Source organism: Podarcis raffonei, chromosome 2, assembly GCF_027172205.1.
Source record: "Podarcis raffonei isolate rPodRaf1 chromosome 2, rPodRaf1.pri, whole genome shotgun sequence".
NCBI classification, from domain to species: domain Eukaryota; kingdom Metazoa; phylum Chordata; class Lepidosauria; order Squamata; family Lacertidae; genus Podarcis; species Podarcis raffonei.
The window spans coordinates 27,247,037-27,268,135 of record NC_070603.1 but is presented as its reverse complement, the minus strand read 5'-3'; the positions used below and the strand labels follow the sequence as shown (position 1 = coordinate 27,268,135).

The 21,099-nt window shown below is 44.6% G+C and overlaps 1 protein-coding gene across 4 annotated transcripts in view; it reads left to right on the top strand.

The window, feature by feature from the left end:
* Nucleotides 1–20,056, top strand: part of SLC39A11 (solute carrier family 39 member 11) — a 264,458-nt gene extending 244,402 nt beyond the window's left edge. For all 4 annotated transcript variants that reach the window (XM_053375424.1, XM_053375423.1, XM_053375421.1 and 1 more), the window contains 3 exons: nucleotides 15,617–15,715; nucleotides 17,483–17,641; nucleotides 18,329–20,056. In XM_053375424.1, the coding sequence (XP_053231399.1) occupies nucleotides 15,617–15,715; nucleotides 17,483–17,641; nucleotides 18,329–18,407 (337 nt within the window). In that variant the 3' untranslated portion in view covers nucleotides 18,408–20,056. The remainder of the gene's footprint in view (nucleotides 1–15,616; nucleotides 15,716–17,482; nucleotides 17,642–18,328) is intronic.
* The last annotated feature ends 1,043 nt before the right edge of the window (nucleotides 20,057–21,099 follow it).

Sequence of the window (21,099 nt, the reverse complement as noted above, 5' to 3'; positions counted from 1 at the left end):
TGCACAAATTGACGAAGAATTCCTGTTTTATGGGGCTAATATCATTAAATGTGGTTGATTGTGCCAGTAGTCATTAAAAGCAGTACGCATGCGAGAGAAACCAAATGGGGCTGAGTAGCAAGGACTGATTTAACTTAAAGCCAAGGAGGTTTTGTTTGTTGTGGCTACCATTGCACCAGTGTTGTTACAGATTGGTTTGGCTTGTGCCACCCTGTGGTGAAAGATTTTTAGCAGTGCCTCGTTTTTTCAGTGGCACCAGATAAAAATGGGTGAATTGGCACCCCCTGATCAAGCCCATTCCCTTCTTTTTTTGTATTTTTCACTGCAGCGGGGTGGGGGGCAGGGAGAAGGAATGTCGCCCTGAGCACAGTCGTAAAGATTTCTTGAGGATGTGTCTACAAGACTGAGCAAACATATTGTTCGCCAAAGAACCCACAGGCACACTCAGGGCCTTGGATTCCGCCACTAGCAGCCTGCAGGGCTAGGATACAATTTCTCTCTTTGTCTAGGGTGAAGAGTGTTTGGTAAACTTATCTTGGTGTTTTCACTGGGAAAAGCCCTGTGAGACAAGTGCTTTTCCCCTCCTTTTCTTTCCTGAATGAATACATTGTGTTGAACTCAACCACATACCCAGCCTTTTTCCTGCTGGAGACTTTCTCCCCAGATGCCTCTTTCTTCCTTCTGCTCCCAGGCACTTCTAAATATAAATGCATAATATTTTACACATGTAATCTAGGACAGTTCCTTCTTGGTTTGGGGCAATTTACTTAGCACTATCCCTTATCAAAAGATATGAGCCACCATGTGGACACTCTTGAGTGGGTGCCATCCTTGAAGTGTGTTTCAAAATGGCGGTTAATACAGAATCCAGGAGCAGGGCCATATTAAAGTAGGGTTACATATTTCAAAAAAAACCTTGATTTGTTGAGCTTTTCTTTGGGGGGTAGCAGTGAAATTGTTGATCTTTTTTGCAGTACAGTCGTACCTCTGGTTATGAACTTCATTCGTTCCAGAGGTCCGTTCTTAACCTGAAACTGTTCTTAACCTGAGGTACCACTTTAGCTAATGGGGCCTCCTGCTGCCGCTGCGCCACCACCGCATGATTTCTGTTCCCATCCTGAGGTAAAGTTCTTAACCCGAGGTACTACTTCTCGGTTAGCGGAGTCTGTAACCCGAAGTGTTTGTAACCCAAGGTACCACTGTATTGCATCATTGCAATCATTGCAATGCATTGGCTGGTTTTGACCTGTGAAGCTCACTCGGCGATCTTCGACCCGTCTCCTTCTCCTAGCCTTGTCCTGGGCTTCTTCTTTTTAGATGTTAACAGGAGGCCTTCTGCTTGAAAAGCAGTGTTTTAATTTCTTTGTTTATTGGTTGTTTTCCCACCCTGCTCTTCTTCCAACCAGGGAACAGGGTGGCTGACAGCATAAATAAAATAATACAAAGGAATACCACAAAGTCACAGAAAAACACTTTCATAGCGATTAGCAGTGGAAGCTATCTATAGTGCCACCCACTAAAAGCCAGTGTCCTCTGTAATACATATAGTCTGGACAAATGAAATGTCTTTCGCTTTCGCTTGAATGTTTCTATGGGGGACGAAGACGACACAGGATGCCCCCAGGGAGAGAGTTCCATAAGTGTAGTGCTGCCACTGAAAATACCCAAGAATACGACAAGGGATGGGTATGTGTACCCTTCTCAAGTGTGACATATTGACTGCCTAGCATCCTCCTGCAGTCAGGGTATTAGGATTCACAGTGAGGAGCATTTCAGAAAGGGTCTGGGGTGTCAACTGCATTTGTTCTCCACTCGCTATACAGAACTGCCCTCCTGTATTATATATGCTTTCATGGCCTTATTGCATGGGTAGGCAAACTAAGGCCTGGGGGGACGGATCCAGCCCAATCGCCTTCTAAATCTGGCCCGCGGACAGTCTGGGAATCAGCATGGAGTAGAATGTGTGATTTTATTTAAAATGCATCTCTGGGTTATTTGTGGAGCATAGGAATTTGTTCATTTCCCCCCAAAAAATATAGTCCGGCTCCCCACAAGGTCTGAGGGACAGTGGACTGGCCCCCCTGCTGAAAAAGTTTGCTGACCCCTGCCTTATTGTAAGAACAGTTAAAAGGTCCTTGAATTTCCTGAAGAGATTCTCCTCAGAGAACAGATACCTGAGCTCAGACACCGATATAAATGTTTCTACGCTGCTCATAAATGGTCTTACTTCCCCTTTAACAGCACAATTGGGGTGGTTTTTTTCCTATCACCCTGTTAATCGGCATTCTATATGCAAGCTGGAGGGAAAGAATTGACATCCATTGACTGGCAATAAGACCCAATTGATTCCTTCCCAGTGTGAGGGCTGGAATTGTGAGGTGGAGCCATTTTCTTCTAGCCAATTAAGCCTCCAAAACAATATATAGCTTGTGCTTTTCGTTTTTTTGGTCCTCGCCAATGGCTGTTGGGGTTTGGGAAAGCTCAAAGACCACCAGAGATGCAGTGGAAAGTAGGCCCCTTTTTAAAAAGTAAAAATAGAAGAAAATGAAGACTACTTAACATTCACTTGTAGCTAAAAAGGCAAGAGGTTGATGCAAACCAAAAAAGTGTAAGTAGCAAGGAAGTAAAAGCCTCTGTTTGTTGTCCCTCAGAGACACAATGTAAAAATAATCACTGCTTACCATTGTGTTGGTATGTTAGATGTGAAATAAAAGGTTATCTAAACAGTCCTTCTAAATTCTTAGTGACTGTTCCCAATTTTTGTTTTCTCTAACAACAATAATAAATAAGGTATACAAGGCATATTAAAGAAGCAGTTGTGCATCATGCTTTGCAGCTTCTCTACTAGGTGGTAATGAGAATAACATTCAGCATTTACAAAGAACTTTAAACTGTTCTAAACGCAGGATTTTGTTGCAAACCTCACAAGGGTCCTCTCTCAAACAGGTGCATATTTCCCCAATAATTCAGTTGGTGAGCTGAGGCTGTAAGAAAAGGAGGGTCAGTTCATAGTGATGGGGCAAATTAAAAGCATGTTGGGGTGCTTTGTTAATTGGTGAAGTAGCATCTTATCAGCTGTGCTAGACCAGTACATGCTGTCTTACACAAGGCTCTTCCTTTGTAGCAACTTGTGGTTTCAGAATAAATTGTGGAACTGAAACCTATCTGTATGTCACCCGGAGACTCAAAGCAAGGGGCTGTGAAGTTCATAGATAGGCAGAGCTCAAACACAAAATGGCAGCCTATGGGCAGAGTTATAAAGGACAAGGTATTACAGAGAGGAGGCAGATATAGACAGGCAGGTAGGTCTGCAAAGAAAATGCCATAGCGCTTCCCCCAAGCACCAGTTGCAAGCCCTGAAGATTGTACAGTGGTACCTCAGGTTACAGACATTTCAGGTTACAGACGCTTCAGGTTACAGACTCCGCTAACCCAGAAATAGTACCTCGGGTTAAGAACTTTGCTTCAGGATGAGAACAGAAATCGCACGGGTATTTAAATATACCTTCCTGAAAAAACCAGAGGCCTTTCTTGTGGGCATAGTCGGCCAATTGGTGCCAAAGAAGGATAGAACTTTCTTTATGTATGCAACAACAGCAGCAAGAATACTTATTGCAAAGTATTGGAAGACACAAGATTTACCCAACCTGGAAGAGTGGCAGATGAAGGTGATGGACTATATGGAATTGGCAGAAATGACTGGCAGAATCCGAGACCAGGGAGAAGAGTTGGTGGAAGAAGATTGGAAGAAATTTAAAGACTACTTGCAGAAATACTGTAAAATTAATGAATGTTAAAATGATGTTGGATTGAAAATAAGTGGTATTGGTAACAAGGTTAATAAGAATATGCAAATATGGATTGATAATGGATGAAAATGCATAGTTATAATAGGTTAAGATATAGAGTTAAGATAAATGAAAGAGGGCAAGGATTTGCTGAATTGATTATGTAAATGGGAATACAAAAAGGGGAGGTGTGAGGAGGTCAAGGAAACAAGCAAATGAACTTAAAGATATTGAAAAATGGATTTATTTTTAAATTTTTTCTTAGCTATTGGTTTTTTGTATTTTGTATTTTTTCTCTTCTATGTTTTCTTTTTAGTATGTTAATTTCTGTTTTAATTCCTTTTATTCTGTAAACCTATGTTTTTTGTAAAACGCTAATAAATATCTTATTAAAAAAAAAAGAGAGAGAGAACAGAAATCGCACGGTGGCAGCAGCGGGAGGCCCCATTAGCTAAAGTGGTACCTCAAGTTAAGAACGGACCTCCAGAACAAATTAAGTTCATCACCTGAGGTACCACTGTATAGGACAGATTAACCTTTCCTTCCCCCACCAACTACAGACTACATTCACCCTTGGCCAGCACTCCAGAGTTCAGATTCCAGCAGTGTGTGTGACCATGGGCATAGCCGGGGGGGAGGGGGAGGGGAGTAGCTCCCCCCCCCAAATCAAGTAAATAAATAAAAATATTTAACTAAAAGTAGAAACTGTAGAAAGATTTTGACAGGTTCTTCTGAGCACTGCCTGTCTCCTGAGAGCCAGAATCTAAACTCAATAGTTTTATTTCCCGTATCTTCCATCTCCAGTTCATTTTCTTTGCCTGCTCTACGTGAGCGTTCACAAGAAAAGGAAGGGAGGGGGGAGAAGAGAGCCTTTGCGTGCTAAGGCAGCTGTGTTTAACAGGTAGGGCAAGTATGGGGAAGTGCTCAAGGCTTACCGCAGGACTCCTTCCCACCTGCGAGCTCCGATCAAACACCTTGACAGGCAACCAGAGTGGGAAGCCATGATGTAATCGTAGGAACCCAAAACAATCGGCCCTTTCATGGCAAGGCGATAACAATCAAAACAGTATGTTAAGGGCCCTGCCATGCAGGACTACACATGCATATTATACACTGTAGGGAATTGAAAGCCGGAGTGAAAAGGGGCTTGTTAAGAATATGTAGCCTACTTTCATAATCGCTCTGTAAAATAATAGTCCCTTCAAAACAAGGTTTTAGGCTTATAGAAGGCTTTCTGTGTCTTGACCTTGCAAATATGCAGAGATGCCAATTTCTTTGCTTTTTTATATTAAAAAAAAAGTTAATGAGAGAGTTCCAAGGTGATGCCACGCCAGTTCACAGGCATACTGTGTATAAGGTCCGTTGCATAAGTTTCCATTTAGGGCAGGATAATTTTAATAGGACAGAGGGGAAAGAAGACTTCATAGGTTGGGAGCAAGGTCTATGAGACTGCACCTTCCTGATAATACCTCACCACTAGGACTGCACAGCCACTTTGCTGCTTCCTGGTCATTTTTGCTCCTGCAACACACTGAGTTAACCTGAGGTTTGGCTTGTTGCCAAAACCCAGGTTCCTGGTTAAGCTCTCTTTTCACTAACCACAAGCTATCACCAAGAACAAATATACTGTTGCAATGTAACTGACTATGTACCGTTGCACGTCAGCCGTTGAATTCTGAAAAAAAAAAATTAGTTGTCAGATATATATCATTAAGTGTTGAATGTAGATAGCCATTATTCAAAGAATATAATGGCATTAAGAAAATACTTGGAAATGACTCAGCGTCAAAATTTGCAAAGGAAAGTTGAAGGCAATCTTGAGGACCAAATTTATTTGAGCTCCCAGTCTGTGATGTCATAGTAGTTGCAGTTGTGATGTACCTTGTTCCTGCTCCTGGAATAATTACAAAATGGCCCCGTCTGTCTGAATGTTACTTGCTGATTCCTGGTTCTGTTTCTGTTCTGTTCTGTTTTCACAGTCTGCTTCTGTTTCTTGATATTTGTTCTGTTTGCCTCCATAATTCACAATTTAACAATCTGGCTTTTCAAGGCAATGTTCACTGCCCTGGAAGGATGAGCAAGGCCTTTGCCCAGTTCTTCGCAGTCCCACCATACAGATTATACTCTTAAATACTCCACTGCTGCTCACATCATAGCATTGGGCTGTATTGGGTGTGTGTGTGTGCAACCGAAGCACTCCTGCTGAGCTCTGCCACCTGCCTTGGTAGTGTACATTTCCTAACGACACCAAGAGTTTCTTCATAAGGCATCTTTTCTTTCCCAGAGCACAGTGAAGTTTTATTGGGGTTATAATCTTTCCCAGTAAACTTGGGAGAAACCACGAACAGATGGGTCTCATATAGAGGAGCAATCACGTCAAATTTCTTCTCCAGAAATTGTAACAAGATAGATACTTTCTTTACTGTAATGCCCACCCATCACAGAAGATACCCTTTCCACCTTTGAACTGGAGGGGTCATTCTTAGGACTTGCAAGTTGCCTGTTTTGCCTATTACAACATTTCCTAAAAGCATTAGCTAATTAGATCTGACCACAGTCTGGCTACTTCTACCACAGTTCCTTGCACAAAGGCTGGGCAGAATCAAATCCCAACCCGCGGCAGGAACCCACAGTCACTTGGTTGGTGTTAAGAACCGTTATGTATCAGTGTTGGAATTGTGTAAAACACTGTCATCTCACTTCCCTGTGTGCAATGCAAAGCAAATAAGCTTCCTGAAAGTTTTGATAGTCATCAGGGTTCCACTTCCACCCCTCTCCTTGAGGGAACTTAAAGGGAATGTTGATGTAAAAATCTGCGATTCCACCTCATTAAGCTCTTCCTGCTACCCTGGATTCAAACAAAGCTGTTTGTTGTGTGTATTTGCTCACTGAAGGAGACTGAGTTTATGAATGAGACAAGACATTCTGTTCTTGTTTGTGACCCTTCATCTTCTGGGGCAGGGGAGAAGTTCCGTGGAAGGCCCATGCCATGGTTGTTTGAGTGTGACCTGAGGTTGGCTAGTGTGGAAACTGAGAGCAGAGGTACAGTATTTGAGATTTGTAGACCCCAAAAGAGAATCTTCAAGTTTACTGAATGCTGGGGTGCAAGGGGTGGTATCCAGTTGGCGTTCTTTTCTGATTGAAGGCAGTTTTGGGTGATTTCCTCTCCCCTTGGAGCAAATGGGGGGGGCACTTCCAGAGGGGAAGGGGTTGCCTTCTCTTTCTCTGACAGATGTCTTCTGTCCATAGAAAGACATCAACCGGATGCCACTCAAGGAGGAAAGTTTTTTTGTATATATTTTGAAGCACAAACCTTTGTTGATAGCTCAGTCGGTAGAGCACGAGACTCTTAATCTCAGGGTCATGGGTTTGAGCCTCATATTGGGCAAAAGATTCCTGCATTGCATGGGGTTGGACTAGATCAGGGGTCCCCAAACTAAGGCCTGCAGGCTGGAGAAGGCCCGAGGGACTCGTTTATCCGGCCCGCGGTAATGCCCGCTGCCCCCGCCTGCTCTTACCAGCACTGCGCTGCGCTGCACTGCACGGCTGCCCACTTCCAGGTCAGAGGAGCACCGGAAATAGCTTGTGCGCATGCGCAAGCGTTATTTGTGCATGTGAAAACGTTATTTACGGTGCACATCCAGGTCGGAGGAGGCCCATGCACATGTGCACAAGCTATTTCCAGTGCTCCTCTGACCTGGAAGTGCACCGGAAATAGTGTGTGCACACACGTATGGGCACACACTCCCCCGCCCTCCGTGCAATTGGCGCTGGAGACACTGGCCCGAGGTGCGGTAAGTTTGCTGACCCCTGGACTAGATGATCCTCGTGGTCCCTTCCAACTCTATGATTCAGTGATTTATTATCTTTACAGAGGGATTCAGTTGTACCCAAATCTCTGTGTTGTAAATCTGTAAGGTTTTAATCCCATGTACACTTACTTGGGAGTAAGTCCCACTGAACTCAGTAGGATTTACTTCTGGGCAGACATGCCCAGAATTGCACTATTAATTGCACTCACAAAATCTCAAGAATGATCATGCAATTGTGCACTTTCACTTCCTGTGGCTTTGAAAGCATGCCACGGAAAATAAGAACAGGCGTAATAGTCCAGGTTCCACACATAGTGTTAAGATTCCTAAGGGGTATCGTTTGTTCTAGATTTTCTGCAATTGCTTTTCTTTTCCTCTTTCTCCAATCTGCACCTGACCACCCACCCTTTCCCTACAAAGCAAAGAAACAACAACAAAAACACCTCACCTAATTGCCTTTAAGGCAGGCAAAGTAGAGCAAGGTCAGAATAGGTTTTGGCTCCTTGTGGGGGGAAGGCTCAGTGGCAATTTTGTGGTTTCTTTTTGCACAGACCCCTTCATTCACACTTTCCTCTCCCACCCATTAATTTGCTGTGGTAATAGCTGCTTTGTGCTAAGGAGAGGCAAGGGGGGGGGCTGCCTGAGGGGGGGGAGGAAGCGTGTAGACAGCAGCTCTACTGTTTTCTAGAAGAGATGTTTTCCCCATACTCTTCCCCCCACCCCACCTCTCTCTCTCTCTCTCTCTCTCTCTCTCTCTCTCTCTCTCTCTCTCTCCTTCTTCCCTTTATTGAAATAAGTCTATCCTGGGTAAGCAAATTCGCAGCAGCTCCTTCTCCATTCTCAACCGTCTTCTTGTTGTTGTTAATATATATATATATAAAACTTTAAACAACTCTGAGCGGTTTTTTCTTCTTCTTCCCCACCACCAAGACTGGTTTTATTTTGCTAAGAGGAAACAAGTGTTTAATGTATCAGAAAAAAAGATCTTTCTTGCAGCTGCTGAGGTTTCTCAGGAGCTGAGAATGAAGCCAGTCTTTGTGCGGCGATTTGAGCCTCCTTTTTAAGGGGCGAGGACCTGGGGGGACAGAATGAGGCCCTGCTTTCTTGGCTCTGTGTTTCAAGGGGAAAAGCACTCCATGTTTAGGTGGACAGTAACCTTTGCTGGAAAGGTGGGAAAATCTTGTCCCAGCCCTACACGGATTTGTTTGGCTTCACAGCAGTGGCTCCAAAACTTTGCTGCAAGTGCCCCCATTTGAGATAGGTGTTGTAAAAGGTAAAGGTAAAGTTAAGTCCAGTCGTGGACGACTCTGGGGTTGCGGCGCTCATCTTGCTTTACTGGCTGAGGGAGCCAGTGTTTGTCCGCAGACAGTTTTTCCGGGACATATGGCCAGCATGACTAAGCCACTTCTGGCGAAACCAGAGCAGCGCACGGAAACACCATTTACCTTCCGGCTGGAGCGGTACCTATTTATCTACTTGAACTTTGACGTGCTTTCAAACTGCTAGGTTGGCAGGAGCTGTGACAGAGCAACAGGAACTCACCCCGCCGCGGGGATTTGAACTGCCAACCTTCCAATCGGCAAGCCCAAGAGGCTCAGTGGTTTAGACCACAGTGCCACCCGTGTCCTAACCACTACTATTCAGCCAAGAGTTGGGGTGAACCCCAACTTCTGAAACTGTCTGCTTAGCTACAGTTTTTAATAGGCTACCGGAAGGAGGGCCATGATTTGGCTAAAACTGGGGGTAAGTCAAGGTGTGGTGAGGCTTCTGAATTTCAAGAACGGTCACTCTTTCCTTTCTCCCATAATTCATGCACCACCAAGCAGAACATTTCCATTTGCCCAATACTGAGCTGCCAGTGCTCGGCTGAGAATGCAGAGCTCTTGCTTGCGTTGCTTTTCTTCCTCACTTTAATGTGAGGGGCCGTTTCCCTTCCAGTGTGCAAGGCTGCATTTCAGTGAAGTGAATGGGAAAAGACACATGTGCGCAGGTTGCGTGTCTGTGGAGCTCCTACACACAAGGAAGCACTGGTGTGGTGATTTAGTGCTCACAGAATCATATAATTGTAGAGTTGGAAGAGACCCCCATTGGTCATCTAGTCCAGCAGCTTGCATTGCAAGGAATCTCAGCTAAAGCATCCATGACAGATGGCCATCCAACCTCTGCTTCAAAACCTCCAAGGAAGGCGAGTCCACAACCTCCTGAGGGAGACCGTTCCACTGTCGTACAGCTCTTACGGCCAGAAAGTTTCTCCTGATGTTTAGTTGGAATCTCCTATCTTGTAACTTGAAGTCATATTACGCAATGGGAGGATAAAGGGTTTTTAAAAAAATAATTTTAAAAAATGTACACTGGTACCTCGGGTTACAGATGCTTCAGGTTACAGACTCCGCTAACCCAGAAATAGTACGTTGGGTTAAGAACTTTGCTTCAGGATGAGAACAGAAATTGCGCAGTGGCAGGCCCCATTAGCTAAAGTGGTGCTTCAGGTTAAGAACAGTTCCAGGTTAAGAACTGAATGAATTAAGTTCTTAACCCGAGGTACAACTGTAGCCCCATTATGCTGAACTTTGAAATCCCGCAGCATCATTGATTCAAACTGCATTCATTTTGAGGGTTGCAGCTGCCAGGGTTGTGCTATACGTTGGAAGATTGGAATGGGATTGCAGGTGAAATTTTAGGTTTTATACCACAAGTGCGTAGGTGGCAGAGGAAGAAGGGTTACTACAGGGCATGGCTGGGACTTGTTGGCAGAGCTTTGGAGGCAACATAAAGGTTTGTGCTGCTTTTGTCCGGACTGTGCCCTCTGGTGTTGTTAATCCTTCATGTTTGTGAGCAGTAAATTCTCTCATCAAACAGAGAAATGCAATAAGGGAAGCTTTTGTTTCCTTTTCAATTCCATTTTGGGAGAAGCTCACATGAGAGAATGAATCCCTCATTTTCAAGTTTGTGCAGATGTAGATCCTGCAGATAGTCTAATATACACCAGGTGAGTCCTGAGTTTTGAAACCAACACCTTAGCAGCACCCATGCCAAGAATTTTATGTAACCTTCAGTCTCTCTGCCTCCCATGCCTTGTATGTTGAGATGGACTGAAACTCAAGTTTGCAAACCACAGTTCATTCATCTTTCCATTCATAAGAACAATCAAGCTGATTCATTCAACTGTTTTTGTATCCTTTTAGTATTTAGCCACCCCATGACCATTTATGGGAAACTAAGAGCCTTATCAGTCAACTGGGTGGAGCAGAAGTCCTTCCTTCCTTGTATTTTCAAATACAGACATTTTCTTTCTATAGACTTCAGTACATACATACAATGCATGCATAGTTTAGCTCAAAATGGTTTAGAATTACTTAGAAAATCCTCAGAAAGAACTTTAGCTGCTTTGCCAGGTACCAGATAGTATTGTGCTGCAATACTACAATATTGTAAGAAAGTGCGTGTATTGGTGGCACTCAGATGACTGGGCAGGCCACCTCAACTCCCCAGATTCCTGTCCTCTCTAGTTGTAACCCTTCATGTTCATATGCTGGTACCAGTGACCATTGGTGGACCAGTCTTGGCTGCCATTTTTCTTAGTACATAGTGTGCTTGCACACATGCATGGTATTGTAAGCAAACATGGCAGTCAAGGCAAAAAATCCTAGTGAACACTAGAAGCAGCAAGAAAAGTACAGGATGGGGAAAGGACAATGCATCTTACAGTAGTCTTTGCCAGATGTTTTTGACTACAGCTCTCATCTATCTCGGCATGATGACCATGATGAAAGTTTTCATCCTAGGAATCAGGCGGGCACCAAGTTGCCGAAAGCTGCTTTACAGTGTATAAATTGCTTTGAAATTCTCTGTTCATTTATCCTCCCGATAACTCTGCTACCTACATTAAACTAAAATATTGTTGACTTGCCCAAGCCCACCCAGTGAGCTCGTGGTTTAACAGAAATTTCAATCTCGATTTCTCACTTTAAAACTCAATATTGTACCTCCCTAACCACATTTCCCTGTGTCTGCCTCTGCAGGTAAAATCTACCCACGGTTTAAATGCAAGACAGGAACTCTGTGACCTTTGTTTCTATTTTAAGGACAATAAAATGTCGGTGTGGTTTGACACTCCCTTAGCACGATTGTGTTCCCTCTCAACCAGCTATTGAGGGCTGAATAGATGGAGTGTTAGACATTCACATCTGTTTAACACCAAGGACCTGTATTTTTTTCTCTTAAGAATTGAGCACCTCATCAGTATTGACAAAACTAGACAGCATATTGGCAGTGCTAAGCAGATGATTCGCTGCCCCAACCAAGCAACAGGGTTCCTTACCCATTTGGAAATATTTGAGCCAGACAGTAAATTGGCCCTCATTTTATATATCTGAGTAATCGGCATACTTGGCCTCTTAAAACCCTCACCAAGTAAACAAATGCTTTATCTTCAGTTGACAAAGAGACTTTAATATGTTCCATTTTCAACCAACTTATAGATGAGCCTTCAATTGTGAAACTTCCCATGCTTGTTGTGCAGTCCATGCTTTTGGGTGGCGCTGTGGGTTAAACCACAGAGCCTAGGACTTGCCGATCAGAAGGTCAGCGGTTCGGATCCCCATGACGGGGTGAGCTCCCGTTGCTCGGTCCCTGCTCCTGCCAACCTAGCAGTTTGAAAGCATGTCCAAGTGCAAGTAGATAAATAGGTACCGCTCTGGCGGTAAGGTAAACAGCATTTCCATGCGCTGCTCTGGTTCGCCAGAAGCGGCTTAGTCATGCTGGCCACATGACCCAGAAGTTGTATGCCGGCTCCCTCGGCCAATAAAGCGAGATGAGCGCCGCAACCCCAGAGTCGGCCACAACTGGACCTAATGGTCAGGGGTCCCTTTACCTTTACACCCTGCTTTAGACCACAGATAATACTGAAACATCAGTGAAGCACTCTTTTGTTTTTTGGGATCAGTGCTGTCCAGAAATGCAAACCTATCTTGGACTTTAAAAAATGGCTGCTCACCATCAGGTGGAATGCACACCCCCAAACACCCAACTTGAACCGTGATGTTGTGGAAATAATACCTTTGCCACTAACACAAGATGCTGGTGGGAATGGAGGGAGCTGGAGCTTGACTCCCAGGCTCCAAATTGCCATTGCTTGAACTGTATGTAGCATGTCCTCCACCTAGTGACATGAATGATGTGAGGCATCCATGCATCACTACTCAGCACTGGCCAAAACAGGGAAGTTACCGTATTTTTTGCTCTATAAGATGCACTTTTTCCCTCCTAAAAAGTAAGGGGAAATGTGTGTGCATCTTATGGAGCAAATGCAGGTTGCGCAGCTATCCCAGAAGCCAGAACAGCAAGAGGGATCACTGTGCAGCACTCCCTCTCACTGTTCTAGCTTCTGGCTTAGCCGCGTGCAGCCTCTTCAGGGCAGCGAGGAGCCTTCATCCCGCTGCCCTGAAGAGGCTGTGCAGCTATCCCAGAAGCCCGAAGAGCAAGAGGGATCGTTGTGCACCGATCCCTCTTGCTCTTCTTGCTTCAGGGATAGCCACGCAAAGCCTCTTGAGCACAGTGGGATTGCTCCTGCCTCTTTGCTCAAGAGGCTTTGCATTGCTTTTTTATTTCTTGTTTTCCTCCTCTAAAAACTAGGTGCGTCTTATGGAGTGAAAAATACAGTATGTGTCAGGCAAGGAATGCCCAGAGTGAGGAGTTGTCTAAAGTGCATTTACAAGTTAGGAAAATGCATGTCTTATCAGCCCTGCGTCTCTCAGCTGCTCCTAGGTATGCACCCAATGAGGCAGTTGCCACAACAAATAGGCCATGCCCCCAACCTCAGCTTATGTATCTCCCACAAGCAGGCACAGACTCCACCCGTGTGTAACTTGCTTCTGCTCCTCCTCCTCCAATCCTCACTTGGTCCTGGGAGGCAATGGATCAGGAGAGGTGGGGGCAGGAGGAGGAGGCATGGAAGTTCTTGACTTTCCACCAGCCTGACCTATCGCTACATCCTCCTGCGCCTGTTCTTCGCTCTCCAATCCTGCAGTTTCTCCTGCCTCTGCCTCCCATCTCCTGGCTGTTACAGGATCCCTCAGATCACTGTTTCCTTCTTCCAAGTCAGTCTCCAGTCCTGCTAGGGTCTGGTATAATGACATTTGTTTCTGCAGCAATTAGAATTAAAACCACAGAGGAGAGTGTCTCAGTGCAAGAGAGATCTATATATAATATGTTCTTTAGAAATCTTTTCTGTAACAAGCAACCTATATGGAATAACCTTTGCCTCTTCTCTGGCAAGCAGTTGGGAAGTGGGGAATGTAAGGTATGGTGCTCCCGGTTCTTTTAGGAATATAAGGAACTGTAAAGGGCATGGACCTGGGTCACAGCTGGTTTTTCCATTTCCCAATGGGGGAATCAGCTGTTATATGTGTATTTTCTTCAGTTTGCCTTCACACAATCTGAAATCTCAGTAGCACCTATCAACCCCCCATTTGATATCTGCTACCTCGTCCCACTGTCCCATCTAAAGACTCACAGCAGACACAAATACAGATGTCTACAGTGCCTGCCAATTCCCCACCCCCACCCCAAATCATTTACCATCTAGCCTGATTAAGAGCTCTGGTGAACTCGAAAGCTTGCATGTTATGTTGCGACATTTTGTTGGGCCTAATAAAGATAAAAGGTAAAGGTAAAGGATAATAAAAATACTGCACTAATAATGGATTTTGGTTTGAATGAGTTGGCTTTTCTCATGGGGCAGCCATGGGTACTTTTGCTCCTGCAGAATTCAAGACCTGGGTCTTCATGAACATGTGTTCCTCCAAGCCTCTGTTCATGTCTATTCCAGAGTTCAGAGTAGTGCTTGATTTTGTTCTTTGCATCAGCTCAGAATGCACTTTGAAGGAGGGAGAGTTGGTTGATGGGAAAGTGTCAGCATCTTAGCATCTTCTTCGATTTGGGAAATCTGTAATCAGGGTTAGAGGCTCTAGCTTAGCATACTCCCTGATGTGTAAGCTTCCCACATGAAAAGAGATGTATACTCTTAAACTGTGGCATCTCATGCCCAATGCCAACTCACAATCCTTTCTACGACACATTTTTGCCCTGTGCCTGCAACCCCCCTTCAGCTCAGGATGTGTAGAAGTTACCAAAGCCTTTAAAATACTACTATTATGACTACTGGGATGCGGGTGGTGCGGTGGGTTAAACCACAGAGCCTAGGGCTTGCCGATCAGAAGGTCAGCGGTTTGAATCCCCGCGACGGGGTGAGCGCCCGTTGCTCGGTCCCTGCTCCTGCCAACCTAGCAGTTCTAAAGCACGTCAAAGTGCAAATAGATAGGTACTGCTCCAGCGGGAAGGTAAACGGCGTTTCCGTGTGCTGCTCTGGTTCGCCAGAAGCGGCTTAGTCATGCTGGCCACATGACCCGGAAGCTGTACGCCGGCTCCCTCGGCCAGTAAAGTGAGATGAGTGCCGCAACCCCAGAGTTGCCCGCAACTGGACCTAACAGTCAGGGGTCCCTTTACCTTTATTATGACTACTACAAACAAGCAAGCAAGCAAACAAACAAACAAACAGAAGCAGGCTGAAATAATAATGTGTAAAGCAATGCCCCTCCCCTACTTTTTTTTGTGCGTTTTTAAAAAAAAAAACACCTTTCTGCCTCTGGTGTCTGTTTCAGCAATTTGGAGTTCCGCATAGACAGCTATTTTAAACTTGCTATCTGCCTCCTTTTGACAAGTCTTTTCCCCCACCCACCTCTGTTCCTCCCTGCCTCCCAGGGGCATTGTTAAGTTGAGTAACTTATGTAGAACACTTTGAAGATGAGAATCCTGAGTTGGATGCCAAGCATTAGCATGATTGCCTTAGGCCCCAAGGGCTGAAAATACTGACATTAAAGAGACATGTTTAATAACAAGGAATATTTCGCCAACAAAAGGACTATCTCAGCCTAATGTCTTTTATTTGCTCCACCCATGCACAGCCATCATTTCTGTTATATAATATCTATGATCTATTTCATGTTATTCGCACAGGAATTTAGCCATTGGGATTGGAATCCAGAACTTTCCAGAAGGACTAGCTGTCAGCCTTCCCTTGCGTGGAGCTGGGTTTTCGACTTGGAGAGCATTCTGGTAAGGTTCAAAACCTGTTTCTCACGTTTCCTTTGTATTTCCTGATGCAACTTTGGAACTGGAAATGTGTTCAAGTGGCCCTGATTCACACTTTCTCTCGCACACTGGGGGAGGCTGCTGTTATTTATGTCAGTGGTTCTCAATCCTTTTCCTAACTGGACCTACCTACTCTATGGTTGCTAAAGGTCCTCCTATCTAATCCAACTATCAGTTGGAAATGCAAATTGCTTTACTCCTTGTCATGTAGGTCTCATCTGGACTACACAGTTAACGCAGTATTATACCACTTTAAACAACCATAGCTTCAACCAAAGAATCCTGGGAGCTGTAGTTTGTTAAGGGTGCTGAAGGTTGTTAGGAGACCCACTTGAAATTCCCCTCACACATCTACACTTCCCAGAGTTCACTGGGAACAGGAATTGATTAGTAAACCATTATAAGAATTGGCCAAAGCAAGGCAAAGTGACCTTGAGAGGAGGATAGACAAAGGTTGGAATTGATGTCTGAATGGGAGACCAAACAGGGGCACCATTTGGGCTCTGCTTCTGGGAGAGGTGCTGTTTGAGTTCCACCTCTGGCAGTAAAAAGGTAAAGGTAAAGGATCCCTGGATGGTTAAGTCCAGTCAAAGGGGTTGCAGCACTCATCTCGCTTTCAGGCCAAGGGAGCCGGCGTTTGTCCAAAGACAGCTTTCTGGGTCATGTGGCCAGCATGACTAAACCGCTTCTGGCACAACAGAACACCATGACAGAAACCAGAGCGCACAGAAACGCCGTTTACCTTTCTGCCACAGCAGTACTTATTTATCTACTTGCACTGGTGTCCTTTCGAACTGCTAGGTTGGCAGAAGCTGGGACAGAGCAACGGGAGCTCACTCAGTAGCGGGGATTCGAACCACAGACCTTCTGATTAGCAAGCCCAAGAGGCTCAGTGGTTTAGACCACAGTAGAATGTCTTGGGGTAGCCCTGAAAGGAAAACTGATAGCACTACACTGAAAACATGTAGCAACTCCCCCCCAAAAAAACCCCCCAAAAGATAAAGTCATACCTCGGGTTAAATGTGCTTCAGGTTGAGCATTTTCAGGTTATGCTCCGCGGCAACCTGGAAGTAACGGAGTGCATTACTTCCGAGTTTCGCAACTTGCGCATGCGCAGATGCTCAAAATGACGTCATGCGCGGAAGTGGGGAATCGCGACCCACGCATGCACAGACGCAGGTTGCGTTTGCTTCAGGATGCAAACGGGGCTCCGGAACGGATCCTGTTCGCATCCAGAGGTACCACTGTATTGCAAATTGCAATCCCAATAAGACTTTTCTAACTTCTCTGTTTTTGTCCAAAAACAAAACTTGACTATCAGACTAAAAAACAGAAGTAGATTTTTTATTTATTTTTATTTTTGGGAGGGAATTGATTGACAAAAGATCTTGACTGCAAAAGGTCCCTGTGGAGGAGGAAGAGGCATGGGGAGGAGAATTCACACTTATAGCCAGACGTTTTCTTTTGTCTATAGCCATTTGCCACCTTTCAGATTAAAGGAGGGGAATTGTCTTCTGCAGTGTTTGCTCCTGAATGGTTTCAGAGGAGATGATGATGATGATGATGATTGGCAACAATCATTCCTGTTGTCCTGACCTCAAATGGGAAGTTGTCAAGGAGAAGGGGAAGAACTGATTTGTGTTGACTTCGCAAACTGTGGCACAATGCACAGGACAGAACAGAACAGCACCCTGCCTTATCTAGTGACATGTTGTTTGGGCTGTTTTACAGGTATGGGCAATTAAGCGGCATGGTGGAACCACTAGCTGGCATCTTTGGGGCCTTTGCCATAGTGTTAGCAGAGCCTCTTCTGCCCTACGCCTTGGCTTTTGCTGCTGGGGCAATGGTATATGTGGTGATGGACGACATCATCCCAGAGGCACAGATCAGGTGAGCAACTCCTTATTCAGCCACATCCATTCTGTTTCTTTCATGCTGTTTTTAACACCAAATGTCTCTCAGGTAGAGAAGCCTCTGCAAACCAAATTAAGGGGAGATTAAAACCAAAGCATGACTGTGAGGTCCACTGTAGCGTTGTTTCCGGTTAACTGTTCTGTAGAGAAGAAAAGATTGGAAAACCCACTTCAGGCAGCAACAGCAGCAACGCCACCTAAATTAAGCTCCTCTCAGTCACCTTTTGAGGAAAAGATTTTGGTTCCCAGGACATCAGACTTTCACAACCTCCTGAAACTACTCAGACCAATGTCGTAGAATCCAATCTTAAGAGTTGGTTGGAGTAGCAGACTCCTTGTCATGAAACCCTGAAAGTCAAAAGCACCTCATCTTCATCCCAATTCTCCCCTTCTAGAGGGGAATTGTTGGTGTGTTAGCTGTCACTGTTTTCAGTATCTTCTGCCTACACAAGCACTTCCCCTCATCGGTCAGTATCCCTCAAATCATGACCATCCCAACCGAACAGCATAAAACAGGGCATTAAATGCACTGTTTGCTTCTCCAAAGGGGGAAGAAGAAACATTTTTGTGTCAGATAAGGAAACAAACAAAACAACAACCACAGCAAATACCATTAAGAATGCAGACCTTAACTTCTCTTCCCCTACTTCCCCTCTCTTCGCAGTGGCAATGGGAAGCTGGCTTCCTGGACATCGATCTTAGGATTTGTGGTCATGATGTCCCTGGATGTTGGACTTGGATAACAGGCGATGCCAACTTTCCCCATCTTTGACCTTCAGAATATGTCATTCTGGACAAAATGCACAGCAGAAGCTGGAATGGGAACAATGCATTTTTACGTAATAATAATACTGATCTGGGTTAATGTTGATTTGACTTAAATTATACAGACTTAAAATTTGCCATAATGTAAATGTGGATGGTTCTGGAAAACGCGGGGAAGTCATTCTTGTGGTTTCCCCCCCCTCCTGCCACTCCATTACTCCTTTTCCAGCGGGGTTGTTGGTATGAAGTCAGGTCTAATCTGTGGTGATTGTCTTTGCTGTGTCTTCACAAATCTTGTTGTGTGGTATAAACTGAGTAGTGCAAGGCAACATCAAAGAGCTGAAATGGCCTACAAGAGTGACCTACGAGAGAAGTCCATACAGTGCTTTGTTTTTAGCTGTGGAAATATTCGGCTTCACTGCTTGTCGAAATGGATAGATCATTTCTTTTAATCAATAATGGGACCTTAGGGGCTGTGTTTAGAGGTGGGGAGCAAGAGCTTTCCTATCCGCATATGGTGTTGGAGAGCAAGGGAAGATTGCAAAGTGTTTGTGGCAAATCTTAAGCGAAGGCTGCACTTCTTCTGTCAAGTGTCTGGGCTTCTATAGTGCTGTTCCCGTAGGTGCACTCATTTCCTAATATCCCTTGTCTGGTAGGAAATAATCACCCTCCAGTTTTAGGGTTATGGAGGGTTACTACTTCTGGACTTACTACTTTAGGGTTTCTGGAGGTTGAGCCTCTGTGAATCGTTAATCTAAGCTCTTAACTCAGTTGACATGCCAATATGGCGTTTTCTACCATCTCAAGCAAGCAGAGTTCAGCACTGAAGGCGGATCTGAGCCTCCGAGTGTCAACACTAGGAGGCCTATTGCAGTAGCACCTAATTCCACCCCTCACTCCCTACCTGCGTTTTCTAATATCTTTATTTGCTATGATAGCAAGAGGGCTTTCTTGGGGAATTGTTCCCACCCGCTTCCTTGTGATGAATGCAAGAGAGTGGAGTGGGGCAGAGTAAACTGATGGGGTTAGTTGACAACTTGTGTTCATCCAGAAAATCAGTACCAATTCATTGGCAGATCAGCTATAAGGGTTGAGATCCCTGAGTAAAAAGAAACGCCCATTGTGCTCTATGGCGGAAACAGAAGTAAGAGAGCTTGCATTGGTACATCATATACTTTTGACAGCTAAGGGCTTCTTGCTTTTTGTCTGTTGCATTTGTGCTTGCAGGTTAAACCTCAAGAATTGTGTGTGTGTCACTGGAACCTGTCTTCCTATATGTCACCTCAGGGCTCTGCAAAAGAGCCTCTGGATAACCAGTGCCACACACACATCCCCACCATGGCTTTTCTCCCAGTTCACAAAGCAGGATTTACTTTGGTTGCTTTGTGATATCTATGTTCTCCAGGGGGGACAGAGCATAAGGAGTATGTGTGTGCCGGAGGCTTCCCAGGGGTCATGTGGTTACCATCAGCCAGTTGGTGCTCTTGGACTAAATTAATTGAAAGCCCATGGGCTTGTTTCTTCAGTGTGTGTGGTTTTGTTTGTATGCACAAAGACATAACGATGATTAGTAATTGATCTGACTTTTAACTGTGGTGAGTCTGAATAAAAGAGGAGATTTTAAAAATTGTGTTTGAGTCATTGGACTAATTTCTTTCTCCTGCCATCTCTCCCATTTTTTTTAATTTTTCTTATTGTTCGTTCTAACCCGCTTATCCGTAAGTACAACTATTCGGGCTCAAACGTAGTTGAGTTTGCTTCATCGGATCCTTGGTCCGTTCACACTGTTGCTTCTGGTAACCATTCAAAGCCCCTTGCTGTACTGTAATAATAATGAGCCAATGTCTGGTTAGACAGTGCGCCTTCCTTCCTCAATTGATGGTGAATGCGAGCCAGTCTGTATTCCTGGAAGTGACCTTGAGGAGCAAATGTCAAAAGAATTGCCCAGGACACAGCTGAACCTCTCCTTCCATATTACAAGTTAAATGCATTGGAGTACCTTGAACCACAAAGGATAATGGTTTAATTTCCATTATGGAAATGGGAATGTTTACTTATGTTAAATTACTGTGCATTTTTAACATGGGGTTTTTCCTTTGGCAGTAGTTCTCATGTAATTGGCTGACTGTGAGTCACATGAGAGAGGCATTCCATTCTATTGTGACTGTTATTCAAGTAACTGTCGTTTTTAACGTTTTCTGCTTCTTTCTGTGTGTGTGTGAGAGAGAGAGAGGGGGGGGCAGAGAGAGAGAGCCGCTGAGAGAAGCTTATTTGGAGTGTGTGTCGATGTGATTTGTCTGAAGTGAAACAGACAAGAGGAAGATCCCTAAATGTTAATGGGAAGAAACCTTTGCAGGAGCTCTCTATAAGGAACAAAGTGAATAAGCATGAGATTGACTATTAATGGGGAAATCAACAAATGGCTGTAATGCATTTATTTCTTGGCAGAACTGAAGGAACTAGTATTTTGTGGGCAAGCAGTTTGCTGGCTGGCACAGACAGAAATGTGCTAGAAAAACCTGGGGGCAAGAGGGCTAATAGTTGGGTCACTGGTATCTGTTTTTGTTTCCTTTTAGTCACCAAAAATTATCTGAAAGATTTTCGTTTGCATCTGGGTGTGATATATGGGACAGGTTTCACAGCCACTCTCCAGACATTTTTGACTATGTT